Genomic DNA, 16,853 nt, shown 5'->3' with positions numbered 1-16,853 from the left:
TCCACATGAAAATTCTGTCACTGTTAGAAGGCCTCCCTACCATCTCTCATACTTAAATATACCTTAGAAAAGCTAAAAATTTGTCCTTGCTTACCTCATTTATTCTTCTTGTAATGTTGACCTTTACTTTCAGTTAATCTTTTTTATTTAAATCAATGGTGTTTTTTTTCTACCAGTCAGTTCCTTGCCTTTTTTCACTGATTTTATTTTGCTTTTTAAAGAGCTGTGATTGCTAATCAACATTCATCAACTGTTTTCCCTCTATTCTCATGATGTATTCAGTTCCTCACAGGAAAAATGGCTGTATGTTCAGATTTCAGAGATTAGGAGGCTTTTAAATATTCTTGGTGATTATTTAGCACTTCTGCTGTTTATCATACAGAGTCTCACTGTGATATACTTTGTAAATCATCTCTATATGGAAAAGTGCGGTCATCACACAATGAATATTTAATCTAAATAGAAAATAAATAAGCAAGCAGTATCTTTACAGTTTTTACTCTAAAAAGTACTAGAGGTTTCTTTTGTTGGTGGATTTCTCAAATATGCTCAAATCTTTTTGGCTTCTTGACTGATCCCTCCCTCCCTTAGGTGTATCAAACAAGTTGCTCTTATAAAGACAATTCAAAATACTATTTTTTCATTTTTTCTGCTTCAATGCGTAGTTTCCAGGCAAATCAATCTCTTACTTGTAGCTAGCAGAAAAAAAAAAAGCCAGCCTATCACTTAAAAATGTGTCACAGTCAGCATCATTTCTGTAAAGCATTTAAGATTTACTTGTATAAGAAATGCATTAAGCTTTACATTAAACACTCTATCTGTTCTGAGATTAGGCACTGTTTAGTTACAGCCATATGACAGACACCAGAAAAAAGGAATTCTTTATCATTTACTTCAGCCCTAACACTACATTGTGAATTATCTCTTTTTAGGGAATCAAAAAACCCTTTACTGAAGTAATTAAAGCCAACATTGGAGATGCACATGCAATGGGACAAAGGCCAATCACCTTCCTCCGTCAGGTAAGAATATTATAAAATATTATTGGTTTTTTATTAGATTACCAAGAATGCCTTAGAATCTGTCTGATGTGTATATTAGTATAAGTGATTCCCTAGATGCACTTAGACTTAAAATAGTTTGTTTGTAAAGAATTACAAATATTGATTTCTGAGCCAAAATCCTATACCTTGCTTGCTGAGTGTCCTCTTTCAACACAGTAGCTTTCCTTACTGTTCATATCATTCCCCATATCCATACTTTCTCCTGCCACTTCTCTGGTGTTATCAGGCAGCACGTTCATTACCAATAATGCACTTCAGAAAAGAAAGTGGTTGTCTTCAAAGAAAAAAGCAAATACCTTTCTTCATCTGACAATATACTTTAAGATCTGCATGCAGTTGGGTGCAACTAATTGTACTGTTGCTGATTTTGCACATTTTACCTCTGGGCAAGCTGATTGGTGGGTTAACTTTTAGGAAAGACTACAACAGAATCCATATTTGTATATCATTTGAAAAACAAAAGCAAGGTTTAAAACTCATGTTTTGCTGTTTACTGAGCATCCCTTACACGCACATGTAAAATCCTCAGTCTATAATAATGTAAGTTCAGAGAGTTCCAGGACAAACTGAAGCCATATCAAACTGGGGGGCCAGGTGATGAGATTGTAAAATTGAGCTATACAGCAAACTGGGAAGATCAGAACTTCTCACGAATTATTCAGATCCAATGTTACTCAAGAAAATACTGGGTAAATGTGAAATCTCTTCTCTCCATGACTGTGTGTACACATGGTTTAATTCTTTAGTCATTGTCCCACAAGATGACAGCAGCCTGTCCATATTATATCATGTAAGCATAAAAATGAGAGAGAGACTGCGACAAATTAAGCTGATCTCACGCAAGACCTCTAGAATCTTTGTGCCTTACATTCCTTCATAAACTTAATTCTGCTGGGTCATGTTTCTACTTTTACTATGTTCTATATCACCACTTCTTTTTTAATTAAATACTTCCCACAAATTCAATTTAGTAATAACTATAAATTATTTTGGGGAAGGATTATTAGAACATGCAACTGGGACTTCCAAATTTGATCATATTTCTCAGTTCTGCTCATATTTAAACTCTTGATTTCTTGTCAATAAAGTGGGCTAGTAATACACAAAGAATGGAGGATAGAGCTGTTTAGAGATAACATATGAATAATTAACTGTTTTACTGTCTTTGCATTATGCGTAGCTCACTTGGACTCCAGTCTTCACTGTCCATAATACAAATAGTTAATAATTCTGTAACTGTTTTTATCAGCAGAACTTGGCACCCAATAAGATTTCTTCACTTCTATAAGCACTACCCTTAAAAAAACAACTGCAAACTCTTAATCAATAACTTTTGTTTTAAATTAGCTAGTATTTGTGATCTTAATTTCCAAGGAGGGTTAACAGTAGTTTTACCAACTTAAAATAGCCGTTGAGAAGTGGCCAATTTACATTTTCTTGGCACTCTAGGTAGTGGCACTGTGTACATACCCAAACCTGTTGGACAGTCCAAGTTTTCCAGAAGATGCCAAAAAGCGAGCCAGACGGATCTTGCAGGGTTGTGGAGGAAACAGCTTAGGTAAGCATCTGTTTCAGTTGCTCCTGTTGGTATTAGAATCAACAAAGGTAGTTTCAATGTCCGCAGTGCTGAAATGTCTTAATCATGTTTTATACAATTACAAGTCAAATGGGAGATGGCCTAGGGCAAAATGATGGGGGAGAGTTCAGTTCACGGTGTGGCCTACTGATAAGCAGTGACTAATAGTGCAAATTTTTGATAAGACTTGTCACAGAAGAGGACAAGATGAGGATTATACAGTTATGGAGCCCTCACCACAATAACATCTAGGCATAACCCCAAACAGAATGCCAAGCTTTTTTGTATGAGAAAAGTAAGTGACAGAAGTACTAGTGAAGCTTTGTTACTGTTCTTACGACATCTGTTAATCCTGGGTTCTGACAGCTGTGTCTCCTGCTAAGTCTAGGTGGGGCTGTTTACAATTTTTTCATCCCTAGGTGTTTCTCTGCCAAGGTGTCTACTGTCTATGTAATGATGGTATCAACAAACAGTGTATGTCCATCTCAGCCGATCCAGTTCACGGTCCTGTATCTTAATTTTGAACTATCAGTCCAAGTATGTTTGTCAGGATACAAGCTGGGGTATCAGAAACTCAGGTACCAAGGTGATAGTGCTCTGCAAAGGGAAAGCTACACAGCTGAAAGGTAGTAGCTTTTTACGTAGCCAAGATAGTTTTAACTGAAGATGTCAAAGCCCTATTTCTCCAAGGTAAAGTAATGCTTGAAAGAACTACAGAACTCTGTTCTTTAACCACTGTTCCTGCAAGAGTATACGTATAATATACACATAAATAAGTACAAACTTTGCATATTCAGTAGAGAAGAAATGGAAGAGACAAATTCTTTATCATCTAGCAACAGTACTGCCTACTTGTACCTGGGAAATGCCACTAGAATTTCTACCCTGCAGATAGTGTTACAGCTGCTGGGTATGGCAAAGAATCTGGCACACTTAATTACCTTCTTTCAGGTAGGCTAACAGTGACATTTCAGAGTATGTATTAGAGTAATTGGCATATTTCTTAATCTTTGTGATTGTAGTGCCTATTTGCACTGGCATATTTTGAGAGCAGGTGCTGTGAAACTTAATAAAATAACCAAAACCTAAAGAGTGGTTATGTTAGCAGTATTTCAGCCTTGGACTATTCCTAACAACACAGCCTAGTACAGAATGTATTTTCCTTTTTTTTGCATTGGTTTTATTTCTGTATGTAGAACATTAAAAATACATTTATCAAAACTGAGAAGTTCCTCTAGTTCCATGAATTTGTTTCCTGGCTTACTTTGGAACAATTAATCTGCATAGTACTAGTTGTCATGTAAGAGTTACTGGGGATACATTGAATTTTGCCTCTATCTTTCTTTGTAGTGATTTTCAAATTCAGGGACATTGTAAGACTTCTCAGAATGCTGGGTCTTGGCCCCACACTGGAGTGAAATGAAAGGAATTCAGCCTTGCATGATATTTCAGAAATATGTTGACTCTGTACAAAATCCCCTTTTCAGCAGAAGATCACATATTTCATGTCATTTATGTTAGCTCAGTAGATGCTGAGGAAGCAGGCCTGAAACACTTTTGATATTCAAATAAGGTGATCATTCTGAATACACCTTTTTAATTTCAGTGGATAAACTGAAGTTCTGTAAGTAACTGGAGTCTAAATGTTTTTTTTTCCTGATATGATACATATCAAGAACTGCTGTCCCTCTAAATTCCCCAAAACTAAAACCACTGCAGACCTTACTGATCTGCTGTACTGGTTTATGCCTTCTCTCCACCTTCCCTGTCTCCAGTATCATCTATTAACCCCTCCTCTTGGTCTCAGTTGCTCATCAGCCTCTGTACAGCGCTCCATAAACTCCATAAACATGCAGTCTGAGGCAAGTGGATGTGCAGCTGAATGGAAGTTACTCCTATCACTTTGTTGGCAGTCTGACAACTTACTGCTGTTCTCTTCGTGGCTGAGAAGGAGAAATTGGCTTTCTTGGGAAAAAGCAAAGGTCAAAAAGTGATCCCTCCATGTAGCTTCAAGAGGTGTGTCTAATAAAACCTTATTGTCAAAAAATTTCAGTCCAACAGAGAAGTGGTTTCACTACATATGGTCAAGCCATTTGAAGCATTGTAGCCACACCTATACCAGCCTATTTAAATGTATTCATTGCAAAGTTAATCTGAATGTCTTGACCTCTGAATATGAACTAGAATAACCTCACTTCCAATGAACCTTCATTTGGCAAAACCCTACTCACAGTATTGAGTCTTGCCACTCCCAGACCATGTATGAAGGCTCAGCTACATCCTCAACTTTTGCCGTATTCAAACATGCTGGGATTCCTTTGACATCACTTACTTTGCATGTGGGATAACTGCCATATTTTTCCAGGCAGTTGATAAATGTACCCCTCTCCCATATATAAAAGTACCTAACATATGGACATGCAGCTTTTTGGGTTGCATTTATTTATTTGCATCCCACCGTGCAAACAGATGGGTTCTAGTCAAAGCTATCAATTGAGTAGATTAGGTTTGTTCTACTTTAACAGCTGCTTCCTAGCTGTGGTCAAAGACCCATGTATAGACCCAGTAGAACTTTTAGTCCTGTAAAAGTAAAGGTTTAGGACATCAGGGAACTTTGTGCCCTGAATTACCATTTTGTCCTATGCAATTGTGCAGTACTTGCAAACGTTCTTTGTCTTTATAAATTATGCTTTCACAGAAGTATTATGAGGCAGACTACTAGCATATAACTCAGCGATGAGAGTTAAGTCAGGCGCAATTATTCCACTCCACCCAACAAGCAAAGAAGATTCTGCAGCTTCATGACAGTGTTATACATTAGATGTACACTTGTCACTTCATTGTCCATCAGTCTTAGGCTTCATAGCTTGAATCTATTCCTCACCTTGGCTTAGGCTTATTTTTACTCTTTATTTGTTGGACATGCTCAGCAATGATGCACACAGGCATCTAATATCTTATTTTATTTAAGATTATTAGTTGTGCTCTGTAAACCGCACATGAGGCTTATAGATTGGGGTGATCCTAGCTGTTTCTGCTACAAGTGACTGAAAAGGTTGTGGGAGATGCTGGGGAGGGGAGAGAAACAGTTTAGGATTTTTTGTGTTTCAGACTGTGGGAGAAAATGGTATTATATTATTTTTGTACGGCAAATAGAAATCTTATTTTTGTCATGGATTTGAAGAAGTTATTTTCCTTTCTATTGCATATGCTACCTCTGTTCCTCGTTCCCGTTACGTAAATAGGTGTTGGCTGGCATTCTGAAGTGGTTTTCAACATAAAGCAAGCAAGTGGGAGATAATAAAAATGGGATTGCTGTCCTAGTTGCAAAGTAGCCTTTAAATCCTACTTTTTACCAATCCAGTATATTATTTATTTGTCTAATTCCAAATGAATTCTTTTGCTCTATGAACAAACCAACTCCCTTTCCTACTCCTTGAGAAAAAAAAACAGTCCTGAGGATCCAAAGCCCTCATATATACAAACTACTTAATACAATACTAGCGCAGGAGTTTTGCTAGCAGACAGAAAATCTGATGTTCATAGCACTCAATTCTCATCTCATTCTCTCTTTTTCACAGGATCTTACAGTGCCAGTCAAGGTATAAATTGCATACGTGAAGACGTTGCTTCATATATTGAAAGAAGAGATGGAGGGGTTCCTGCAGATCCAGATAACATATATCTTACCACTGGGGCAAGTGATGGTATTGCTGTAAGTGTTAAAATTAAAATGGTCTCTTCTTGGTATATACTATAATTTATCAGTTACTTTTGGAAATACAGATCTCTGTTGGACATCTGGTCTCACAAACTCCTGTGAGTTTGATCTAACAGATACCGAAGTCACATTAAGTTGATACCCAATACACCCAATTATGTGGACGTAAGATGCCAGCTAAGAAACAGGTGCATGGAGACAAAGTCTCTTAATATACATTAACTTGTACCTTTTGTAAAGGTAGTATAAACTACGTAGGTGCTTAAATATAAATTTAGGAGGTTCAGACCATTCACCCTAAATAATGGCGTCCTCAGTGGTTAAGACACATAAGCACTGAAGATTAGAGGGTATGAATCAGTGGCAGAGAGAAGAGGGAATGACCTTGGAGGTGAGACGTTTCAGCAGCTCTTCTTCCTAGTAAACTCCCTGCTAGTGCAAATTAACACCAGTGAAAACCCCAAAGATTTATTTCAGTAGCCAGCTTGTTCAGGAAAACCTTCAGGTTTTGGCTTCAACCGAGGTTCAAAGATGGTCCTCAGTTAAGACAGGAATAACCGTCTCTTAGATTTTTCCTTTACACAGACACATTTACTGATACTACACCAACTAGCAGTACTTTGCTTTAATTAAGGCAGCCTTTTATAGCTTGTTTGTAAAAGTGTTTTTTTTTAAATGACATCTAGTGGCAGAGTTCAGAAAGACAATGTTCTGATGAACAGTTCTCCAGATCTCTTCAGTGAATTGGATTTCCAGAGTTTATGATGCCAAGTGTTATACTGGCAGCTTGTCAGGAATGGCAGCGCAGCATATGAAATCTATACCATGCTTATTTGATTTCACCAGTGATGAAGTCAGCAGTACAATAAGTCGCATTATTTGGCACTTCCAAGGATAAAACAACTATTGTTTCATAACGTGGGGGACAGAGAGTGTTAAAGAGTTTTTAAATTTGCATTTGGTCCTGATTAATACATTTTGGATGCTTGGTATTTTTAAACTAGTGGTGGGTACAAAATTATGTTGATTATAAATCATTAGCGTAGCAGCTGAGTTAGTATGTGATGACAGGCACAGAAAGGCAGATTTTGTTCTAGAACCAATAAGAAGCTTAAAGGATACCGCTGTTATATCTGAAGAGATATTTTTGGTTTTACACTATCAATTACATGTTGATAAGGATGCCTGCATTTATTGCACCTGCACTTCGGAGTTCTCCCTTGATTATAAAGCCAAGACATCTCTCCACTTCCTGCACCAAACGCACTCTTTTATTTAATTCACATGTAAAAAGCCTACAGAGACACACACAGACAAATAGCTGTTGAACACAGGTAAATCCTGTGGACTGACCTTAGCACAAGCATTACATTTCTGTCTATCTTCTGGGCATAAACTTCATATGATACATTTCCATCCCAAGACATGCAGACTTTTGGTCTCTTCTATTACTTGAAAAATGAAACCATAATATGTAGTCTCTAGCTTTGTTTCCACCTGGCCACAATTACTCCTAATCTAGAACAGGTCTCTGTTCCAAAGGAGAACTTCCATAGGCCCCAGTTCTAATCTCTGCTTTTATTTATTGGCCTCTTCTGTTTAGTGAGATAAAATGAGTGCAAGGCAACAAGCAACAACTAGCTGAGGCTTCTTTGCTTACAACTGGGCACAGTAGAAAAATCATGATCTGGATATTCCTGTTTCCAACGTTCCCTCTAGCCTTGTGCTCAGAATATTTTTCCTAAAATCTGCAGTTGATCAGACATGATCTTTCGAAGCTGTGATATGCAGAGGAATTAAGCTGACTTAGACCATCCTCACTCAGCCAGTAACTTAACTTGAAATAAATAAATGTCCTTTGATATGAGAAGATGACTGTATGCTCCTAGAATAGGCAACTACCTTAACTCTAGATTTTTCAAGACAGAAGATCAATAACTTACTCTAGAGTATACTATTAATCCTGGTGTGTGACTTTTTTTTTTTTAATTCCTACTTTTTCCCCAGACGATTTTAAAGATCCTGGTCTCAGGAGGTGGAAAATCCCGAACAGGAGTGATGATCCCTATACCACAATATCCCTTATATTCAGCAGCCATATCTGAACTAGATGCTATCCAGGTGAACTACTATTTGGATGAAGAAAATTGCTGGGCTCTAGATGTGAATGAACTTCGCCGTTCCTTGAATGAAGCTAAGGCATATTGCAATCCAAAAGTCCTCTGCATCATCAACCCTGGAAATCCCACAGGTCTATGGCAATTTTGTTTAATGGATGGGTTTTAAGACCAATTTTTTTTTTCCCTCTTTCATTTGACATTGAAGGCAAATCCTAAATACATATCAAATACGTAAAGCTGAATTCTAGAGATCAGTGCTCTAAGTAGGACAGTATGTCATACTTTTAGAAACTTATTTTCAGTATCATGGAACTCCAGGGATTTGGGAAAAGAGGAGGGAGCAGGTTCACTTCACTGGATCCTATTTGAAGCCACTGCTTCCAGTGAACTTTTGCAGACTTATGGAATGACTTTCAGGCCCTTCTGGTCTTTATCAAAGATCTTGTCTCTGATATAGCCTGCAGCCTCTTGCCTCTGAGAGACAATGACTACAGATATACTCTGAACTCAGTGGCAACCACTGCCTCCCTCAGAAGAATTTAGTTTTTGAGTAGTTGAGGTTGATTAGTGAGAAACTAGCTCCCACTTAACCATCATGCATGTGGGTATTTCAAATGATCAGTTATACACAGAATACTCTTATTGATTGATTACTGTATCTCACACTTCCTTTGCTTAAGTTGCCTTGAACCGTAATTCCTCCAAAAATGTTCCTTAATTTCACACTTAGTGAATTCTAAAATTCAATAGCACTTTTCTGAGAAAGAGGGATATCTTATTGAAAAGCTAGTAGTCTAAGTAAGTCTGGGTGAAAAGATTTGTACATACATGCTCCACTAACTTTCTTCTTGCTTTAAAAATCAAACTATAGGACAGGTGCAAAGCAGAAAGTGCATTGAAGATGTAATACACTTTGCCTGGGAAGAGAAACTTTTTCTTCTGGCTGATGAGGTAATGGCATATTCTGTTCTCTCTAGAGCACAGCTAAGAGTATGTATATGAGCTGTAATTTTGTTCCATGCATTTTTTAAGTACCGGGAGCAGATTCTTTGTTATATTAAGACATGAACAAACATGCAAGATCCTTAATATCAGAGGATTAATATGAGAGGTGGCTTGATCTGGATTTGAACTAGAGAGAAAGTGTAGGGGACACAAGCAAGGAGACACAAGGAGGAACTTTGCTGGAACTGACCTAAAACCCGATATGATACTCAGACCACTTCAAATGAAAGAAACAGAAGGAAAATCAACTTAAACATACAAGTAAAGGTTAAATTATACAAAGAAGCTCACTGTTCTTCCAAAGGCTAAACTATGAAGTATGGTCACATGAGATAAAATGTATCATTACAGTAACTATTACTTAACAAAGAACCTTGTGTCTTCTAAGAGCTTTAAGTTTTGAGCGTTAGCACTGTTTCTACAGTTCAGATCTGGCTTTCTAAAAGGCCGTCTTTTATCCTTAGTTGGGGGAACAGAGCACATTAATGTCTTCTGACTGTTCAGGTTTACCAGGACAATGTGTACTCTGAAGGATGCCAGTTTCATTCTTTCAAAAAGATTCTGTATGAGATGGGACCCGAGTACTATAACAATGTTGAGCTGGCCTCTTTTCACTCCACCTCTAAGGGATACATGGGCGAGTAAGTCTGCTTTAGTTTTTTTTGATTTCATCTTCCTCATTAATCTGGTTGGACAGCCATTTCATGTTAGTGACCTGAAGGTAATCCTCTGTCTTCTATTAATTTTAACTAAAAACTATTAAGAAAAAGAAAAGAAGCATTTAAAGCACAGAGTAATGGACTAGCTCAGTGATTTTCAAAGTACTGAATAATAAGTGTATTTATTTCAGACACCTAATGCTTCAGTTCCACAAAGATGAAATCCTACAGTCCTAAACTGGACCTATGATAAAGGAAAATACGGTCTCCAACATTCAAGGGAACAGCTCAAGAATCACTGGGATGTTTGATATTGCAAATGTTTGGGTTTGGTTGTTTTGGGGAGGATGAGATGGAAGAGAAAGAATTTTCTGATTAAATGAATGCTGCTACAGCCATATGCTCTTGTTCTGAAGAACGAACAATCCAAGCTAATCATTAACTTGCCTAACAGGGAAGCTGCATGTACACCTTTTTCTCTGTATGGGATACTAAGGCTTAATGACCTATCATTTAGTTCCACCTTAAAATATTATCAGTATAGCAGCTGTTTCAACAACCTGTATGTTACATATTGTAAGATCCTCACTAATTGTCTTTCCACTTCTGCAGTTATTTTCATTGCTTTTCCAGTATTTATACATTTGAGGTTAACCGATCTTTTCTGTTCACTTTAATCGCAGATGTGGCTACAGAGGAGGTTACATGGAGGTGATTAACTTGCACCCAGAAATTAAAGGCCAGCTTGTGAAGCTGCTTTCTGTTCGCCTTTGTCCTCCAGTCTCAGGACAAGCAGCAATGGATATTGTAGTGAATCCTCCAGTACCTGGAGAAGAATCTTATTCACAGTTCATAAAGGTCAGCAATAACATGCTTGTTCTTTTGTGCATTTCCTAAACCTATCCTAAGTATTGTGAATTCAAAATATGCACAGAGACCAGACTTCTTTCCTTTCTTATTGGACAATGTTGTAATAACATCAATTTACAGAACCATGCAGGGTATTTTAAATTAACTTGATATGACTACCTTTAAAAATATTTTTTATTCCTTTTATGGTTCCTTTGTTTAGGAGCCAAAAAAAGCTAAGAAGGCATTATCAAGTCAGCTTTCTTGCTGATAAATTCAACTTTTTTCCTGTGTTTAGCAGGATAAAAGAATTACTAAGTAATATTTTTTTTTACCAAAATCTAAACGGGAATATAGGTTCAAACACAGTTATAAAATCAGCCTTATTCTTAGGTATCCAGTGCCTTTATATACTGAACAACATGCTATTCTGTATTAAAGTATACATAGAGTTTCTCACTTGTAAAAATGAAACTGAATCTGGCTTAAGAAATTTCAATATTGAGTCAGATCAAAGGTTCAGCTAAGATGGTCTCTAAAAATAGCCAAGAATGGATGCTTAGAAGGAAGAATGTAAGAAGAGGGCATGCAGACAGAGACTTCTGCAGGTTATTGTCTATCTATAACACTTTGTAGTTGTATCCTGCTAATGCCTTTTTGCATTGCTGTCTTTAAGAGTACAACTGGAATTAGTAACACCACTTGCTCTAATAGCTCAGCAGTGCTTAAGTGCTTAATTCAGGGAAGGCTTCTTAAAGCATCATAGTTTTCTCTGGTGTTTTTATTGCCACTTCAAGGATGTCAAACTGAGCACCTTCCTTTTAAACAGGAGAAGGAGTCTGTTTTAAACAATCTTGCCAAAAAAGCCAAACTAACAGAAGACATGTTTAACAAGGTACCAGGAATTCACTGCAATCCACTTCAAGGAGCTATGTATGCTTTCCCACGGATCTTCATTCCTTCCAAAGCCATTGAGGAAGCAAAGGTCAGTCAGTCATTTTTACCCCAATCCATTTTAACCTTCACACACTTGTGCCTGCCACTTCTAATGATGCATTTTTATTCCAGAGATCGAGTAAGCTCATGTAGTTACAAAAGCAGTACTTCATTGACTACGTATTATCTTAAATATAACATGACCTTTATTTTAAGAGAGGAAAACAAAACAGAGCATTTCATCACAGTGCTAAGGCTTCCAGGTTGAGAATGTTACCCAAGGACATTAGTGTTAAATAAATTAAGTCATAGGGTGGGCAAGTAGCTGGCCCTGTGCAAATCCCAAATTGCTGCCCATGCCTGGGTGAGGCAGGCCAGCACGTGCGATGGGGCTTGTGAATGGCAGTGTGCTCCTGACCCTGCAAAAGAAGCCCCATTCAGCAAGTGTCAGAAAGAGGGAGGTGGGTTTCCTTTCAAATTTTATTTCTGTACACTACTTTTTTTCTATTTAGGTCAGTAAGCTGTATTACTAAATGACAAGACGTTTGTTCCTAACTAGAGCTCTATTACCTGATGTGTAATATTACTTTTTAAGGGGAATTTTATCAGCACAGGTGAGGACAAAAATAGGGCTGTTTTTCAGCTGAGTATTTGCTTAGGCATATAACCTGCATGTATTTAAGAACTTCCATAGTTATTAATCAGGGGACTTTCCAGTCAGCAGATAATTTGGGGAAAAAAATAGTAACTGCCAACGGAACTGGAACACACAGCTCTCAAATTAATTTAATCTTGTCAAATGTCAGTGGCTTAGATTTTTGTAAGTACAATTTTGAGACTTTTGACAAAAAGTTACAAGCAAGTGAAGGAGAAAACCAAAAATATCTAAACTCTTTCTTTTGAAGCGGGTGTTTTGTGTAGGTTCTTCAGCCTTGTCACTCCATGAAGTACTGTTATTTAATTCACAGTGTGAACTGTCCCATTAGCAATTGTTCTTCATCTTCTTCAGTAAGAAACTAATAATGTAAGATAAGGTTTCAGGAAGAAAAGCCATCATGAAATTCTATATATTTGGAATATTTTCACTTCAATAATTCCAAGGCATCCATTCCCTTAGGCTCATAAAATGGCACCTGATATGTTCTATTGCATGAAACTTCTGGAAGAGACCGGAATATGTGTTGTACCCGGAAGTGGATTCGGCCAAAGAGAAGGAAGCTACCATTTCAGGTACAGTTTATGTTTGTTTACAATGAAATGAACTGTAATAAGCTAAGTACCATCCCGATACTTTCTCTTCTGATTAAATACAAGGATTTTTATTTCACTTTATGTTGTCTCACTTTCCACTGGACATTTTCTGTGGACTGACAGCTAGGTCAAAGACCTGGTCAGCTAGATGAGCTATCAGGTTTTTACAGTGTTTTCACAGCTTGCTGACATAGTTTTATTCTATTTTTATACACTGACATTTGAAATGCCTTCTCCACAAATACAACAATAATAATAGCTTATACTCTAATCTTAAAGTTGGCTAAGGCATTACAAAAATTGCCCTGCTTTCCTCTGGGGGGAGAGGGGATTAAATAGTGTTTCTATATGCAGAAACTGCATGAAAGGTGCAGGATCTTCCCTATAAATCGGCTCCTTAAACACGCTGAGTAACTCCTCACTTTACCAAAACAAGATGTTGGACTAAATCTTCTAATACCAAAACTGTGAACGTAAACTCTATTGCTTTTGCTTCCAGTAAACAGCACTTTAGTCTAACCAAGCCACTGATAGCTAGAATTTATCATGGAATTTAGTCTTGTTCAGTCTGAAGCAACGTAACAGAGGGTACCTTTAGCCGTGATAGTTCTGCAACACAGATAGCTGGGTTAGATATCTGGGTGCATGCAGCTCCAGGAAAAAACTAGTATGAGTCCGTTCCTGTACCAGTGTGGGAAAAACATTTTGTTCTGTGGGTCTTGCATACAGTTTTGCATACATACCCAATGCAATTTTCAGATTATGCAGAAGAAGGAAAAAAGGGACTAAAAACTGCAGTGTGGGGTTGCATTGTTTTAATGCTTCTGGATTAGATTTTCAGTTTAAAAATAAATGTATATTTACTCATAACTGCCCACCCCTAAAGCTCATAAACCTGGGTATAATTTGACATAACTGCCCCAAAAATGGAAACTGAGTTGCTGTTATTTCTTACTGATAATCTTCTTTATCACTCAACAGAAAAAAAACAATTCTGGAATTCCTATATATTAACCAGTTGAAACAAATTGCTCTAGTTTAATAGTATTCAATTAAAGCATAAATGCAGAAGATGAGAATCACATCAAAACAGATATTAAACTTAACACATTACTAGCTGTGACCTAAGATTAATCAAGATCTGTGCAAAGATCACAGTTTAGTTTGTTTTGAAGATAATGTGGGTTTGTTTTTTTTCTTCCTTTAAATATTATTTTTCAGAATGACCATTCTTCCTCCAGTAGAGAAGCTGAAGATCCTACTGGAGAAAGTGAAAGACTTCCACATAAAGTTTCTTGAAAAATATGCATGAAACTACTGTGGCTTTTCCCCCTCATCCCCTCCCCTTCAAGGCAAATGCAGAAAATGAACAAAGATGTGCTAAGAATGTGCTGTTCATCTAATTTAACTAAACTCAAAATAGATAGAACCAGTCTCGGATACTGCTACAACTTATTGGACTATTAAATTTAATGTCTGGTGTAGAAGACATTGTTACACCAACTTTTTTTTTTTTTTAAGGGGAAGGGGAGAATGTGAAAAAAGCGGTGAGAAGAAAGAGTCAATAAATGATTTTGTGCCTTGATGGGAAGTTACATTCATGAACTTTTGACTCAATAGGTTGGGGAATGGAGTTGCTCAGAATTACTACTGTTGTGGGTTTTTTTTACAAAACAGAAATGCCAAGTGAAATTGTTTACCTAGGAACATGTTTTCCCATCTTAGAATGCTACTAAACAAAAATTCAAAAGCCTACATTATAGGTATTGTTTGGTTTAATTTTTTTTGTTGTTGTTAAGTGTGAAGTGTTCTCTGAATCTGATTAAGCATGTAGGTACAGCATGCTTACTTAAAAAAAAAATCTTTGGCAGATGTGTGCAGATACCTTTGAACTTCAGTTAAAAAGAAATCCTGCCATCACAGCATAATCTGAGTGGAATACACAGTTTTGATCAGAGAAGTGAATGTGGTGTCTGCTTGAACCTTATTTTTATGAAATTGAAACATAATGAGGAATGTTAGCTTCTTATTCATATGCTATTCATTACCCCAGCATAAAGTAAGAGCACTGAACACTTCCTCTCGTAACAACTCCATGAGTCTCGCGTTAACTCACATCTTTTATATACATGGAACATAGTAAGTTACTGTTTCAAAGCAGATGTGAGTACTGTCAATCCTTTCAAGTAGGATAAAATAAAACACTTATTTCAGAATTGCTTTAGCTATGGAGAACATTTCTTTGGAACCACATGACTGTGAGACCCGTTAGCTGGCCAAAATCCAGCTTGAACTGGCAAGGACTAACAAATGTTACCAGGAGAAATGCTGGGGGTGGTTCCTAATGAAGGAAAAGGTATTTAAAGGAAAATGTCTTGCACCAAGCATAAAGATAATGATAGTACAGATCACTCAAATCTTCCACAGTCATACTGCTGGCTGAATGACCCTGAGTGCTTATTAAAACCAGGTTGCTATCTAGGAGTACAGCCGTATTGCTCTACTAATTTATGCCAGTTTCCCTGTACAATGACAGAAGTCTTCTGCTTCTCTAGATTTGGAAGCTGGAGTTCTTCTGCTAGCACTGATAAAGGACTGAAGGAACATAGCTTCCAGTATTCAGCCATGAAAGCATTAGCATTTGTCAGGCGTAGGGTCAGCATTTACAAAGTTTATTCATTAATAATATCTCATTTAATCTAGTCATTAAGTTATTATTTAGAAGTAAACTCATTTTAATGTCTACTAGCACTTTGTTAGGCTGCTTTTGTAGCTGGTTCAACATCCTATGCTGATCCAGGTTACTAAAGCCAAGGGCTAGAGAATCACCGTATGGATAAAGCATGTGCCAATCTATTATGTGTGGAAGACAAAAGATGTTGCCAATAATTGTACTTGCAACAGCAGCTACTAGTCTAGGACATAGCATCAGCAATTGGTGTACTTCTCACAGTTCCTTCCTGAAGTCTGAGAAGAATTTAGTACTTGTCAATCACCTGCTGGTGGTCACAGGTTCATAAATGAAAATGGCATGCTGCTACACTAAGTTACTATGGAGGCTTGGAGAAAAAAAAAAAAACTTTTATTCTTGGAGGACAGCAGGCTGAGAACACTTACGTTGCTACTATCCATTGATAAATACAACCTTTTTTCTGTCAGCACTCTCCACTTGGTGTCCTTAATATGCACTAATAAAACAAATCCAGAAAGCAAAACCATAGTAAGAGGTCAGAATATTGATGTAAAAATAAGACAAACAGCACTTTCCTGTTCTAGGAATGTGTCCAAATCAGATCTGGCTTTGGACCTGTAATGCAGTGTAGATTGAAGCTAAGATCTAACAATGGGAGTTAGAATATTTTTTTATATTTTTGTAACTACAGCTTTTTCATGGGGTAGTATTTGTAATCTAATAAGTCAATAGATTTTATATTTGCCTTGCATTTGCACCTGATACTTCTGGAAAAAAATGTAAAGGTTTACAAGTTTCTAATGATAATTTACAGGTGTGAAAGGCTTTTTGTTTTAAGTCAGGACAGCAATTCTTACACTTTTAAATCAAAATATAATGGCATAAACTGAGTTTTTTCTAAACATTCTATTATGGTGCCTTTTATGTTTCTGACATTATAAGGGATAACAATTTGTTCTTGATCCATCTCATATGGAAAG

At 37.0% G+C, this 16,853-nt stretch overlaps 1 protein-coding gene across 1 annotated transcript; it reads left to right on the top strand.

The window, feature by feature from the left end:
• The first annotated feature begins 936 nt into the window (after nt 1-936).
• On the top strand, nt 937-15,196 carry LOC104155570 (alanine aminotransferase 2). Its single transcript, XM_009702242.1, has 10 exons — nt 937-1,022; nt 2,514-2,622; nt 6,222-6,355; nt 8,369-8,612; nt 9,353-9,432; nt 9,991-10,127; nt 10,829-11,003; nt 11,824-11,979; nt 13,048-13,160; nt 14,403-15,196. Exons 1-10 carry the CDS (start codon nt 990-992, stop codon nt 14,491-14,493), a joined length of 1,272 nt encoding a protein of 423 aa, XP_009700544.1. The 5' UTR covers nt 937-989; the 3' UTR covers nt 14,494-15,196.
• Nucleotides 15,197-16,853: the final 1,657 nt, after the last annotated feature.

Source organism: Cariama cristata, unplaced genomic scaffold (assembly GCF_000690535.1).
Source record: "Cariama cristata isolate BGI_N322 unplaced genomic scaffold, ASM69053v1 Scaffold36586, whole genome shotgun sequence".
Classification (NCBI taxonomy): Eukaryota; Metazoa; Chordata; class Aves; order Cariamiformes; family Cariamidae; genus Cariama; species Cariama cristata.
Note: the sequence above shows the minus strand (reverse complement) of the source record. Positions and strands in the feature narration are given on the sequence as shown.

Bases quoted from the DNA above. Each gene is read 5' to 3' on its own strand.
- LOC104155570 (XM_009702242.1), top strand. From the start codon at position 990: ATGGGACAAAGGCCAATCACCTTCCTCCGTCAG. The intron at 8,613-9,352 runs GTCTATGGCAAT...ATCAAACTATAG, and splicing joins CAACCCTGGAAATCCCACAG to GACAGGTGCAAAGCAGAAAG. The intron at 10,128-10,828 runs GTAAGTCTGCTT...CTTTAATCGCAG, and splicing joins TCTAAGGGATACATGGGCGA to ATGTGGCTACAGAGGAGGTT.